General features: G+C 39.3%; 1 protein-coding gene across 1 annotated transcript; it reads left to right on the top strand.

The window, feature by feature from the left end:
* The first annotated feature begins 4,860 nt into the window (after positions 1-4,860).
* On the top strand, positions 4,861-10,003 carry LOC110892829. Its single transcript, XM_022139972.1, has 3 exons — positions 4,861-5,316; positions 5,413-5,983; positions 9,939-10,003. The coding sequence occupies exons 1-3, from the start codon at positions 4,861-4,863 to the stop codon at positions 10,001-10,003; spliced, it is 1,092 nt and encodes a 363-aa protein (XP_021995664.1).
* The last annotated feature ends 5,274 nt before the right edge of the window (positions 10,004-15,277 follow it).

Below are 15,277 nucleotides of genomic sequence, written 5' to 3'. Positions count from 1 at the left end.
TCAGTGGGTTTTTTTTTTTTTTTTAATACATCTACTAGTTTTAAAACTAGTATGATAAATGAGGTATCATACTTTCATATGATATGTTACCATGAAATTTATGTGTGTTTAATAGAATGAAATGGAATATGGATGAAATTGGATTGTAGATTCATCCGCATATGTTGTTATTCAGTTCCAATTTGTTTTTTTTTTTTTTAACCAACAAAATAAGAAATTGAATCAACATTCCAATTTCATCAATATTTCATTCTGTGAAATGAACGAACGCTACCTAAGATTCTCGCGACCTGTCACATTTTCTTAGGCTGGTGGGTGTGGCATGGCGCCACCCCGCCACATCACCCTCTATAGCCCCCTGCGGCGCCATCCTCCACACCGTCGCATTTAAAGGGGGCCGCCATCAATGTCTCGCCACCATGATTACGAGCAAAAAGGGGTGTGCAGGTGGGGCCCACCTCTTTTCAACCAATAAATTTTTTTTTAATTTTGTTTAATAGAGGGCTTTATACGGGTCATCATAGTAGATAACCCTTTGGGAGAAAAAAAGGACATACGCGGGGGGACACCATATGTAAAATAATGAATAATTTTTGAAAGTTTATGTGTAATAAAATAAACTTTTGAAACTTTGTTTCACATAATCATATTAATTTACCCGTTCTTCGGTTGGTCATTATATGTAGAACAAACCTTCATAGTTTATATACCATCTTTTTATTAAATTGGTACAAATACCATATCAAGAACAATAAGAGAAAGTATGTTACATTGTTACAATTAAAATAAAAGTTAATAATTTATTATGACTGGGCAGCTGGTCATCAATCTTGCCCAACTTGTAACCAATATTGAAAATAAGACTTGTTTATTGAAAAATATTGCATATTTATGTATCTTTTATTTAATATAAACATAAATATGGTGATAAAAATATATTCCATCACTAATATAGTGTTAAGACTTAGCTACAATGAGATATGAGTAGGGATAAGTATTTGGTACCGAGTAATTTCGATACTGATTCGGTATCCACTTTTTGGCATTTTCGGTACCCATTTTTTTGCATTTTCGGTACCCACTTTTTGACATTTTCGGTACCGGTTCAGTATAGTACCGTTAAATACCAATTCTTCGGAACACTTTCAATATTAGAATCAAATTTTGATGATTTTTAGTGCCAGTACCAGTACCACGCTCATCCTAAAACTTGAGAGAGAGAGAGAGAGACAAATAAAAAAAAGTTGTTGAAGCAAGCTTTATAAGAATTTTATATTTTATTTTAGGGTAAATTACTTTTTGAGTCCCTGTGTTTTATAGGTTTTAACTACTTGAGTCCAAAAGCAAAAACGTTTAACGCCCTGAGTCCCTATAAGCATTTTCTTTAACCATTTGAGTCCAATTTTTTAACTTCGTTTGATTTTTCTGTTAGTTTTTTATTAAAAGACTAAAATACCCTTGTATTATTATTATTATTACATACGCTGAACACACACTCTCTTCCTTATCTCTCTCAACCACACTACCACCACCACCACCACCACCGCCGCCGTCGCAACATCACCATTGCAGCTGCACCAACGCACCACCACCATCACCACTGCACCTCCATTATTGCTCTTCATTATTGCTCTTTTTGGCTTCACCGGGCATTTGCGGGGATCGTTTGACTTGATTCAACCGTCACTATCATGTCATTAATCAACAACATTCAACCAAATACAGAACACCACATCTTCCCAATTATGCATCAACATAAAAAAACAATAATCAATCTTGATTCATAAAGCCCTATAATTTGAATTAATAACATCGACATTCGATACCTTTTTTGTTTCACTATGTCATTAATAGCATGAAACTTTGTCTTCAGCCATTTGACTTTTGACATCTGTTCCTTGACTTGGCACCCACCTCCTCTCCACCAGCCCTCCTTTTGCCTCAATACACATCCTTATTTCTAGATTGTCATGACCCATTAAGTCTTAGAGTTGTAGCTAGACGGAGGAGTGAAGCTTCCAAATCCAAATCCAAGAAACAAGACTACAATGACACAAGATGCGAACAATGCGGGTCAGGTGATTTCGGATCGGAGCTCCTTTATGTGACCAATGTGACCGAGGGTTTCACTTGTTTTGCCTCAGACCTATCCTTGTCTCTGTTCCAATCGACTCATGGTTCTGCCCTTCTTGCTCATCTAATCGGAAAACCATTCCAAATTAACACGTCGGCGACTCCGATCTCGACGAGGCGGCGAGCGAGGTGGCAGCCGAGTATGGCCTCGTTGAAGGGGACAACGAACTGGATACAGCAAGTAGGGCTGGATGAGAGAGAGATAGACTACAGTTTTTTATCATTGTGAGTATAAATATATATATAAAAACGTGAAAGAGTACCTTATTCATAGACAATTGTTCTTTGTGTGTAAATGACTAAATTTCCCTTGTAGTTAACAGATTAGATGGATGGTGTTACAAAATTGGACTCAAATGGTTAAAGAAAATGCTTATAGGGACTCAGGTCGTTAAACTTTTTGCTTTTGGACTCAACTAGTTAAAACCACTAAAACACAGGGACTCAAAAAGTAATTTACCCTTTATTTTATAAGAATAGCTAGGGTCATTCTAAGCCCGCACTTCGTAGCGGACAACAATTTCTCTTCTTTCACCCGCATGATCCGATGGTAATTTGGTCGGTATATTGATATCGTTTTTTGTTTGTAATTGTATTGTAACACCCCGAAAATATAAAACTTTATATTAGAATTATAAAGTATAATAAACAAGAATTTACTAACTAGGAGTTCTAACCTAGTTAGCTAATAGTCTAGAAATAACTTATAATAGGGTTAAAAACAACCAAAACTATAAGTTGTACAAAAGGGGAAGGGTTAATCTTGTAAAAAACTGAAACTAGAATTTATTAAAATAAAATAAACAAAAACCAAACACACAATTAGTGTGTCTGGTCGATCAAGAACGCAGGGGAGCGACCAAAGCTTCTCATCAAACCCTAACTCCACAAAATTGATCAATTGAAGGCTGATTTCTGTCCCAAATCGAAATCTGAACATAGATTCGTGATCCTCATCACAAGGGGGTTGTGAGGTATGTAAAATTCTATGAAAATTCTCTGTTTGAAATTCTTATGAATTTGGGAGATTCAAAGTTTGATGATGCATGTTTGTGATTTGGTTAGATTAGGGATGATATAGTGTCTAGAAGTAAAATCTAGACAACTACATGTGAAATCATGTCCAAATTCAGGAAATTCCATGAACACATTGAAGGTGGGTTATGGGTTTTACAAGATGATGATGAACACTAGGGTTTAGAATGATTATTCTAATGTAATTTGATCATAGAAAGTGATTTCAGAAAAAGTATGATGTTTAAATGCTATATGAAAGCTTCATTGATGTTAAGTTTAGCTAAATAGCAAGCTATGAACTTGGATATGAATAACATAAAATTCTGCCCTTATAGTGTTTGTGGAAATGCCTCAAAGAAGGCTTAAAACTGAAATTCAAAGTCGAAACGCATAATTTTGATAATTTGACAAATTATGCGATATATGATTGAAATGGAGTTCTAAATACACTGTGATTGAACTCTATAGGAAAGGAAGCCGGAGCTACGAGCGGACAAGCCGGTGTAGACGCACGACTAAAAGGTGCGCTTTGAAGGTATGTGACTTGACCCGTTACATTAAACGAATTTTGATAATTATCATATACGTAGTTGGATTGTGTATTAAAAGTTGAGTTGGATTAAAGCGACGTAATTCGCTATGTCGAACAATAAGCTAAGAATCTGGTTAGACCTCGTTGGTAGTCATCAAAACGGAGGATTCATTAGATGAGCCAAACGGGTCGAATAACCAAGTAAGGCATGGCAGTACATCGTAGTATGGATACTCGATCTCTTGTTATTATTGATAAATGACATGTTGGAATACGAGGATTAAACAGGTTGGTTTGTATGATTGAAAGCCGAGAACTTGATTCAAGTAAACAAACAAATCAAACCAAACATAACTTTCCAGCGTCTACCGTAAATTACGGTATATACCGTAATTTACGGTAGAGACAAAAAGGATATGGTGGGTTTCATCTGTGTTACGGTGGAACCAGAACTTCCCAGAAGCTACCGTAACTTACGGTATCTACCGTAAGTTACGGTAGAGCTTAGAAATAAATGATAAATTTTGTATTTCTTTGTTAAATCGAATCCGTTTTAAACGTAGCTTCGAATATGTATTATTTCTAAGTATTCTGATACTAATGTTAAATGTAAACATTTCAGTTTTAGGTATTTAAGGATATCGGTTGACGGTCAAGCTAGCTTTTGAAGAACCGAACACGAACTCTTGAAGCTTCCGCATAAATTAACTCTGTTTTAACAATGTTATGATGTAAACCGTTTGTTAAACAACTTATGGATCTTTTAATTAGCCAGTTGATAAGTAATGCTTGTAACCTTAGAACTTGGTTTTTGAAACTAAGGTTTTAATTTAATCATCTTTTTTATAAAATCTTATGAATTATTACTGAATTCAAGTACAAATTTTAAGGGTGTTACAAGTTGGTAATCAGAGCCTAAGGTTGTCAACAAAGTGTTCGGTTCAGGCTTGATCTATCGTCCGGTAAGAATTAATTTATTATTTTAGTAGACTATATCTTACGTAAGAAATGAGATGTGAATTGATGTGCATGGAAAGAGTGTGTTAACTCACTTAAACCCGGAAAGTGCACCAAAAGTGAACGGTTAAAGCAAGTTATGAACTTGGCTAAACCGAAGCAAATAAAGCTATGTTATAAATGAGATGTTTAATAATTGATGTAAACATTTCAGTTTCAAGATGACGGAAAAGAGTAATAATGATCCGGTGCCGACAAGCACCGAACAAATGAAAGAAATGATTGCCGAAGAAGTGGGAAAGGCAATCGAGAATAGTCTATCCGGTTTCATAGACAAAATTCAAAATACGGTGTTATCGCTAGTTGAAGAGCGAGTTAAAAGGTTGGAAGATGGTGTCAACCTTATGAAAGAGAAATCCAGAGAACGTAAGGGATGTTCGTATAAGGAGTTCATGGCGTGCAAACCGCCAATCTATAACGGGGAAGTTGACCCGATAATCTGCCAAAGATGGATAAGTGATGTTGAAGGAGTGTTTGAACGAACCCACTGCGACGTAGGTGACTTTGTTGCTTACGGAACGGGTCAATTGAGAAATCAAGCCAAGGATTGGTGGGACAATAAAAAGAAGGAAATGGGAGCCGAAGCGGCAAGGATCATGACTTGGGATGAGTTTAAGGTGTCGTTCCTTAAACACCATAGTCCCAAAGCAGTTATCAATAGGATCAAAGAGGAATTTATCCAGTTAAGACAAAAGGGAGAATCAATTGATAAGATCACAGGCATCTTCATGGATAAGCTGAGATTTTGTGATGAGTTAGTCACCACTGAAGAGCAGAAGATATACTATTATGACAACATGCTGAGTGTTGAATACCGGGAGTTTATGACTCCCTCAAAATATGAAACTCTCACAGAAATCATCAACACCGCCCGGGAGCGGGAAATCGAGTTAAAGAAGCAAGTTGAGAGGGGTGAGCGAAGGGCACAAGATGTGAATCCAAGCCCTACAAAGAAAGCTAGAACTGCTGAATCGGGGAAGAAAGTGGAAACTAAAGGCGGGTCGCCAAGTTGCAAGGTATGTGGAAAGGGGCACAAAGGTGAGTGTCGCTTCAAAGACAAGCCGTGTCCGGTATGTGGGAAGACGGGGCACACTGCATCATTATGTCCCGGAAAAGTTTTCGTATGTTACAAATGCTATCAACCCGGCCACAAAAAGTCTGAATGCCCTGAATTGGTTGGAAAGAGAGACACAAAAGAGTCTCCAACGGAAGCTCCCAAAGCGAAGGCTAGGTCCTTCCAACTTACCGCGGCTGAAGCAAAAACAGAACCCGATGTGGTCTCAGGTATATTCATGATTAACTCAATTCCTGCACGTGTATTGTTTGATACGGGTGTGAATAAATCCTTCATTTCACATGGATTTATTCGACATCCTTCATTTGTATTGACAAAATTATCTGTGCCCTTAGAAGTTGAAATAGGGGACAACAAAAGCTTTATAGTTTGTGATATTTGTCGAGGCTGTAAATTAAATATCGATGATGAAGAATATTTGATAGACCTAATCCCGATGTCAATGGGAGAATTTCAAATAGTTGTTGGGATGGATTGGTTATCTCGGCACCACGCGAAGGTCTTGTGTTTTCGTAAGGAGATAAATCTAACATCTCCTAGCGGAAAACACGTTACAATCTATGGCGAAAAGGGAGGCAACCCTACAATATGCTCGATGATAAAGGCTCACAAGCTCATCAGACATGGGTGTAAAGCATTTATGATATACGCGAACGAGCCCGAGAAAGAATTACCAAGAATTGGAGACGTACCCGTAGTGCGTGACTTTGAAGATGTATTTCCGGATGATCTACCGGGAATGCCGCCCGAGCGAGAGGTTGAGTTCGGGATCGAATTGATTCCGGGCGCAAAACCCGTAGCTAAAGCACCATACCGACTCGCGCCGTCGGAATTACAAGAGTTGATGTCACAAATTCAAGACTTGTTTGACAAAGGATTCATAAGGCCGAGTGTGTCTCCTTGGGGCGCACCAGTACTGTTCGTGAAAAAGAAAGACGGAAGCATGCGTATGTGCATTGATTACCGAGAGTTAAACAAACTCACGGTAAAGAATCGATACCCGCTTCCGAGAATAGATGATCTATTCGACCAGTTACAGGGTGCGAATTGGTTTTCAAAGATTGAACTTAGATCGGGGTATCACCAATTAAAGGTCAAGGAAGAAGATGTGTCGAAGACGGCTTTTCACACACGATACAGACATTACGAGTTTCTCGTAATGTCATTTGGGCTGACAAATGCACCCGCGGCTTTCATGGATCTCATGAACCGTGTTTGCAACTCAATGCTAGACAAATCGGTCATCGTGTTCATAGATGATATTTTGGTGTATTCGAAAAGTGAAGCCGAGCATGCACACCATTTACAAGAAGTGTTAGAGACACTTAGACGAGAAAGGTTGTATGCGAAATTTTCTAAGTGCGCCTTTTGGTTACGAGAGGTGCAATTCCTCGGCCACATCATAAGTGCCGATGGGATATTGGTGGATCCGTCAAAGATCGAGGCCGTGTCAAAATGGAATCCCCCGAAGAACCCTTCGGAAATTAGAAGCTTTTTGGGGCTTGCGGGATACTATAGGAGATTCATTCAAGATTTCTCCAAGATTGCGTCACCGCTAACAAAACTAACCCGGAAGGAAGAAAAGTTCATTTGGGGTGTAGATCAAGAAAGAGCGTTTCAAACGCTAAAAGAGAAGTTGACTCAAGCTCCGGTACTGACATTGCCGGACGGGGTTGATGACTTGGTGGTTTATTCGGATGCTTCACTATCGGGGCTCAGATGCGTTTTGATGCAACGGGGCAAAGTTATAGCTTATGCCTCGAGGCAATTGAAGATACACAAGAAGAAATATCCCACGCACCATCTCGAGTTTGCTGCGGTGGTATTTGCATTAAAAATATGGAGGCACTACTTATACGGGGTAAAGTGCACCATATTCACCGATCACAAGAGCTTGAAATACTTCTTCGATCAGAAGGAGTTGAATATGCTACAAAGGCGATGGCTAGAAACGGTGAAAGATTTCGATTGTGAAATACACTATCACCCCGGAAGGGCAAACGTGGTGGCGGATGCCCTAAGCAGAAAGACATATTATGCTCCAATACGAGTACAATCATTGCAACTCATCGTGACCTCGGGTTTACTTGAACGAATCCGAGAGGCACAAGATGAAGCAGTAAAGATGGAAAACTGGAAGAAGGAAAGGATTGTTGGCCAAGTTAAGGATCTCGAAGTAGGAAACCACGGTTTGAAAACGCGTTTCAATAGAATTTGGATTCCCAACACATGTGGAGTTAAAAAGCTTCTACTAGATGAAGCTCACAAGTCCCGTTATTCCATCCATCCGGGAGCGACCAAGATGTATAATGATTTAAAACAAAACTATTGGTGGCCCGGGATGAAAAGAGATATTGTGAAACATGTGGAGAAGTGTTTGACCTGCTTGCAAGTCAAAGCGAAGCACGAGAAACAATACGGTAAGTTACAACCATTGGACATCCCAGTTTGGAAATGGGAACAAATCACCATGGATTTGTTGACCAAATTGCCCAAAACTAACCGCGGGTTTGATGCTATCTGGGTAGTCGTGCACAGATTGACGAAAAGCGCTCACTTCATTCCGATTCGTGAGACTTATACATCCGAGAAGATGTCGGAGGTATACACCAATGAAATTATAGCACGACATGGCGTACCGATATCCATTCTGTCAGACAGAGATACTCGGTTTACTTCGAAATTTTAGCATGAATTTCAAGAACAAATGGGAACCAAACTGTTCATTAGCACTGCTTACCATCCACAAACGGATGGGCAGAGTGAAAGAACAATACAAACGTTGGGAGATATGCTGCGGGCTTGCATTATCGACTTCGGGGGTAGTTGGGATGTCCATCTACCCTTGGTCGAATTTTCGTATAACAATAGCTATCACGCGAGCATTAAGATGGCCCCGTATAAAATGTTATATGGTAGAAAGTGTCGAACCCCGGTATGTTGGGGAGAAGTGGATCCACGAGGACTAGCGCCTACTGATATAATCCGAACTACGAATGAGAAAATTGACATGGTCCGAACTCACCTAAAAGCGGCTTAGGATCGACAAAAGTCATATGCGGATAAACGAAACATGCCGATTGAATTTCAAGTGGGCGATAAATTAATGCTGAAAGTATCGACGTGGAAAGGAGTAATACGGTTCAGAAAAAGAGGAAAGTTGAGCCCAAGATTTATTGGGCCATTCAGAATCACCGAGCGGGTTGGCAAAGTGGCGTATCGTCTCGAATTACCCGAGGAGTTGAGTGGGATTCATAGCACATTCCACGTGTCACATCTCCGAAAATGTTTAGCGGACGAAACTACTCATATCCACTATGATGATATCGAGATGGATAACAGCCTCAACTATGCGGTAAAACCAATTGCGATTTTAGATCGTCAAGAGAAGAGTTTGAGGAACAAAGTAATTAAGCAAGTCAAGGTCAAATGGGAGCATAGGAAAGGTTCGGACACTACGTGGGAGTCCGAAGAGGAGATGCGACGTCTCCACCCTACATTATTTGGTACGTACTTTGGTTTCGGGGACGAAACCCTTTTAAGGGGGGTGGACTTGTAACACCCCGAAAATATAAAACTTTATATTAGAATTACAAAGTATAATAAACAAGAATTTACTAACTAGGAGTTCTAACCTAGTTAGCTAATAGTCTAGAAATAACTTATAAGAGGGTTAAAAACAACCAAAACTATAAGTTATACAAAAGGGGAAGGGTTAATCTTGTAAAAAACTGAAACTAGAATTTATTAAAATAAAATAAACAAAAACCAAACACAAAATTAGTGTGTCTGGTCGATCAAGAACGCAGGGGAGCGACCAAAGCTTCTCATCAAACCCTAACTCCACAAAATTGATCAATTGAAGGCTGATTTCTGTCCCAAATCGAAATCTGATGTAATTTGATCATAGAAAGTGATTTCAGAAAAAGTATGATGTTTAAATGCTATATGAAAGCTTCATTGATGTTAAGTTTAGCAAAATAGCAAGCTATGAACTTGAATATGAATAACATAAAATTCTGCCCTTATAGTGTTTGTGGAAATGCCTCAAAGAAGGCTTAAAACTGAAATTCAAAGTCGAAACGCATAATTTTGATAATTTGACAAATTATGCGATATATGATTGAAATGGAGTTTTAAATACAATGTGATTGAACTCTATAGGAAAGGAAGTCGGAGCTACGAGCGGACAAGCCGGTGTAGACGCACGACTAAAGGGTGCGCTTTGAAGGTATGTGACTTGACCCGTTACATTAAACGAATTTTGATAATTATCATATATGTAGTTGGATTGTGTATTAAAAGTTGAGTTGGATTAAAGCGACGATATTCGCTATGTCGAATTATAAGCCAAGAATTTGGTTAGACCTCGTTGGTGGTCATCAAAACGGAGGATTCCTTAGATGAGCCAAACGGGTCGAATAACCAAGTAAGGAATGGCAGTACATCGTAGTATGGATACTCCGTCTCTTGTTATTATTGATAAATGACATGTTGGAATACGAGGATTAAACAGGTTGGTTTGTATGATTGAAAGCCGAGAACTTGATTCAAGTAAACAAACAAATCAAACCAAACATAACTTTCTAGCGTCTACCGTAAATTACGGTATATACCGTAATTTACGGTAGAGACCAAAAGGATACGGTGGGTTTCATTTGTGTTACGGTGGAACCAGAACTTCCCAGAAGCTATCGTAACTTATGGTATCTACCGTAAGTTACGGAAGAGCTTAGAAATAAATGATAAATTTTGTATTTCTTTGTTAAATCGAATCCGTTTTAAATGTAGCTTCGAATATGTATTATTTTTAAGTATTCTGATACTAACGTTAAATGTAAACATTTCAGTTTTAGGTATTTAAGGATATCGGTTGACGGTCAAGCTAGCTTTTGAAGAACCGAACACGAACTCTTGAAGCTTCCGCATAAATTAACTCTGTTTTAATAATTTTATGATGTAAACCGTTTGTTAAACAACTTATGGATCTTTTAATTAGCCGGTTGATAACTAATGCTTGTAACCTTAGAACTTGGTTTTTGAAACTAAGGTTTTAATTTAATCATCTTTTTTATAAAATCTTATGAATTATTACTGAATTCAAGTACAAATTTTAAGGGTGTTACATGTATCGCCATAGAAAGAAAGGTAAAGAACTATGCAAATGGATCATTCGTTCAGTTATTCGTCCCACGCATGCCATTAAATATGTACACATGTGCATAAACATATAATAATTTTTTCAAACATAACACGACCCGTTTATCTGGAGACCCCAGTTCCTGTCGATTTTTCGCTGATTTTCAACGATCGATCACCCTAATCAGACTACAAGGTATAATTCTAACTTCATAGTAGTTAGTTTAACAATTTGCATGTAGTTTAACACCAAAAATTCGGGTTTAATCTAGGGTTCTTGAACTAGACCCGTGCCAATCCCGGATTTTTGTTTAGATCTTGTTAGTAGTAGTTAGTATTAGCATTTTAGGAAGTAAATCACTGAATATTGTTGGGGAAATTGGATTATTCAGACTCTTTTTAACCAAACCCTTGTTTATGACAGAAAACCTTAAAATTGAAAGGGTAAACGGGTGTTTTATGTAAAAATGATAGTTGGGGTTTGTTTTTCGGGGTAAACCGTTCCTATTGAACCAAAAATTTTGAATTTTTCGAAGCCAGCTCGAAAACCTTGATTTTTGGAGAAACAGACAGTTCGACACGGGGCCGTGCTGCTTCAGCAAGGGGCTGTGCCCAACTTAGACCCCAGACACGGGGCCGTGTCCAGTGAACACGAGGTTATGTCCAGACCACCTGATATCAAATTTTTTGCATATTTTTCAATGTATCAACTGTCTTTCTGGTTCTTTCTTGCAAGAATGGCGCCACACAAATTTCTTAGGTTTAAGACGTTTGAACTCGAGTACCAAACGCGGTATAAAACCTTGCAAGCACGACACGAGGAGCCTCTAAGGCAGGTCTGTTACGAAACGCTCGAAACGGTTGGACATCAGGAGAGATATGACGCGCTTGTAAATGGTCCTCTCCATATATTTTTGGAGTCCCGGCTCTGGTTCATACATCAATACAATATGGAATTCTTGAGCACACTCACGTTCAAAAGGACCGAGCCGGACCTCTTTGATAATGAGGTCGTACAGTTTAGGTGTGGGGGAGAATGGTATAGCTTGTCCATTGCCCAATTTGGTATCAACATTGGTCTATATACCGAGGAGGATGCGACGGAATCGGAATTCACTGAAGCCATTAGAGAACTACCAGATAACCTACAACAAGCTGCATGGGCAATAATCGGGGATGGACCCTACAACCCAAGCTCAACCAAGGGCACCAAGATAAGAGACCCACTTCTACGTTATATTCACGGGTCCTTAATGGTTCCTTGTGTCAAAGAAAGGACAGAGGTGGGGTGGTCAACTTACGAGAGCTTACTTGCCTTCACTGTCTCGTAACCAGCCAACCCATCGACGTCGCCCACATGCTGCTACGGAACATGGCTGTCAACCCACCACGGACACCCAAACACCGATCTTCTATGGAGGATGGATCGCCAAGTTATTCAAGAATTACATTCGGCGAACTCCATCGGTGTTTAAAATGGGTGTTGGTATGACAAAGGTTGATCTTGCGATATGCCAAAGCATGAATCTTATCATCGATCGCCCCGACGGTACTATGCGCTTCAAAGATACAAGTGGTCGAGCTTGGAACCCAAATGACTCAGATGCAATCTTGGCAATCGAAGATATCCCAAACCGTCCTCGTCCCAGACCATTCCCGGGATCCTCGTCTCAAGGAGGGATCGATTTTCCTAACCTCGTTAATGTGTATAACATTATGCAGGAAACCCTCCAAGTCTCCAAGAATGACTATAGCTTGGGCCAAAGCTCGAGCTCCCGGATTGGTAGCATGGAATGCAACATCCTGACCATGCAGAATGACATCACGTACATCCGGGACCACATGGTGATTCAGGGCGAAGAGGAGGAGGATGAGGGCGAGGGGCAGGATATGGATTCTGATTACGCGATAGTGGCAGCGGGCGATGTGGTTGTCGTTCAGGTTAACTCTCCCGATCTTTTGAACATTGTGGTAATTCCCCGGGCTCCGTCCCGTTCAGACAATTTACTTTCCTTAAACAATTTACTTTCTGCATTTTATTTTATTTCGATGTGATGTGGTGATGACAACTTAAACGTTCGTAATTTAGGTTTTATTATGGTTTTGTTGTATTGTGTTGTGTTGTGTAGTGGTAGTATTGTAGCACGCAGGTGACGTGTGTCGATGTGAGTGTATTTTTAGTTATATTTTTAGCTCTTTCTACTCTCCGATTTCAAGTTTTAAATTTATAAAACACGATATTCTACTATCACTCTACACACACGCAAGGGCAAGTGCACCCATTGCGGACGTAGTATAATGATGGCAAGATACCGAGGTCGTCCAAGGACACAAGAGCTTTTAATACCGGCTTATCGTCAACGTCTAATCGAACCAAATTTTGAGAAAAGATTTTTAAACTAATAAAAAGATAAAAACAAAAAATAAAATAAAATAAAAACAGATAGACAAGAAAGAATCGCTTGGATCCAACTTATCTTTCAGGTACCCTTTTGATGATTTCCGCACTTTGGGCATTTTAAGAGATTATCTTAGTTATAGTAGTAGGCCCCTCTTTTGAAGTCGATGTTACCCCCAACCTAGTGGTTCGAGTCAGCAAGGATACAATCCCACTAGGTCGGAGTATTGAAAGATAATTAAGTAAGTTAATAATGTAAAATGTGGTGGGCCCCCTTCCAGGCAGCGGTCAGCCTCAACCCGTTGGTTTGAATCAGCAGGGATACAGTTCTCGCGGGGTTGGTTTAAAGTTTTAATAGTAGTTTATGAATAAGGGGTGCAAGTGATTTCTTACTCTCAGTCGGGCCAGTCATTGCCGACCAATCCGTGGAGTAGTAATAAACTTGCACCAGGTTCTCGCCGGATCTATACACTGAACGAGACATCGAATTACCCAACCACCCTTCTAACCCCTTTCGAAGTAGTTAACATGATTTATATAGACCGTAAAGACATGAATATGTGAATAAACGACATACGAAGAATGGTTGAATAAATTCGCCTTCAATATAAAAAACTAATTATTAAACTCATTAATACATACCCAATTAAAAAGTTACCAAAGATTGGAAATCATATAAGAAATACATAAAAGATATGTCTTCACCAAGTGATGTAAGAATTTTGCCAAGCATGGCCTTTGTTTGACAAAGATTCTTACGATCAATCTTGGATCCCAAGACTACACACATACTCTAAAAGATGGAAAATGGATGATGGTGTTATAGTGGTGGTGGAGTGGTGGCAAGTGAGAGAGAAGTGGTTTGCCAAGGGATGAGTTGAAGTGAAACCAAGCATCCCTATTTATAGCTGAAAACAGAACGTCCACCACGGCTTGTGCCCGCCTGGCACGGCCTCGTGGCCATCAGTCTCTCTCTTCTACATTAACTGCATTGTCAGACTGTACTAACACAGCCCGTGGCCAATGTACTTGTTATACTTCTTCAGATTCTGGAAATCCATGAGTTGACCATGCCCCGTGTTGCTTTAGCACGGCCCCGTGTTGATCTTGGAATTTGTCTTTTGTTGTTGTCTCTTTCTGCTGCAGTGAATTCCCATCGGGCACGGCCCGTGCTAGGTGAGCACGACCCTGTGCCAGAACTTCTGTCTTTGTTATTTCTTGGGTTTGGATGTGGATGGGGGCTAGGCAAGTTGGTAAATCCTTCTTTATTGCATTTTATGTTGGTGTTTTGCTGCCTTTTTGCTTCTTTTGTTCTTTTAAGCTCCTTTAACCCTGTTTATTGAAAAGGAACAAAAACACTAGCTTTTTCTAACATCAGTAGTAGAAAAGGGTTGATTTTATACCTCATTTGATGTAATTTATATGTTGCATTTTGAATACATCAAATACCCCCACACTTGAATCTTTGCTTGTTCTTAAGCAAAACTCTTTATTGTGACTTACACACCCAAACAGAATGGGTAGAAGAGAAAGTTTTGGACCTATCTTTAGAGTGTCGAGAATCTAAGTTCTAACTTATTTTGTTTTATTTCATTCACATTCTTATTTGGTCATGATTTATTTACAACACAATTTAAGAAAAATTATTTATATTTGGGCATAGCGTGCCTTTATAAAATTCTTTTTTTTGTTATACACGCGTTTTACACACCTCACCAGTAATCACTTAACACTCGGCCGAAAATGTATAAGTGAGAACGCTCGTACCTGATTTGGAAATTACTTCTTCTATAGGCTTGACAAGTCACTCACTACTAGAAAATATGGCTTTTGACACCGCATATTCGGTAGCAAAACGGTAGTAATTGCCCTATTGCCACCATTTTGTAACCGAAAATACGGTGGCAAAAACACCCGTGTCAATTTCCCTATTGCCACCAAATAGCCACCATTTTTATTCTTTGCT

Source organism: Helianthus annuus, chromosome 12 (genome assembly GCF_002127325.2).
Source record: "Helianthus annuus cultivar XRQ/B chromosome 12, HanXRQr2.0-SUNRISE, whole genome shotgun sequence".
Taxonomy (NCBI): Eukaryota; Viridiplantae; Streptophyta; class Magnoliopsida; order Asterales; family Asteraceae; genus Helianthus; species Helianthus annuus.
This window is presented reverse-complemented; position numbering and strand designations above follow the sequence as displayed.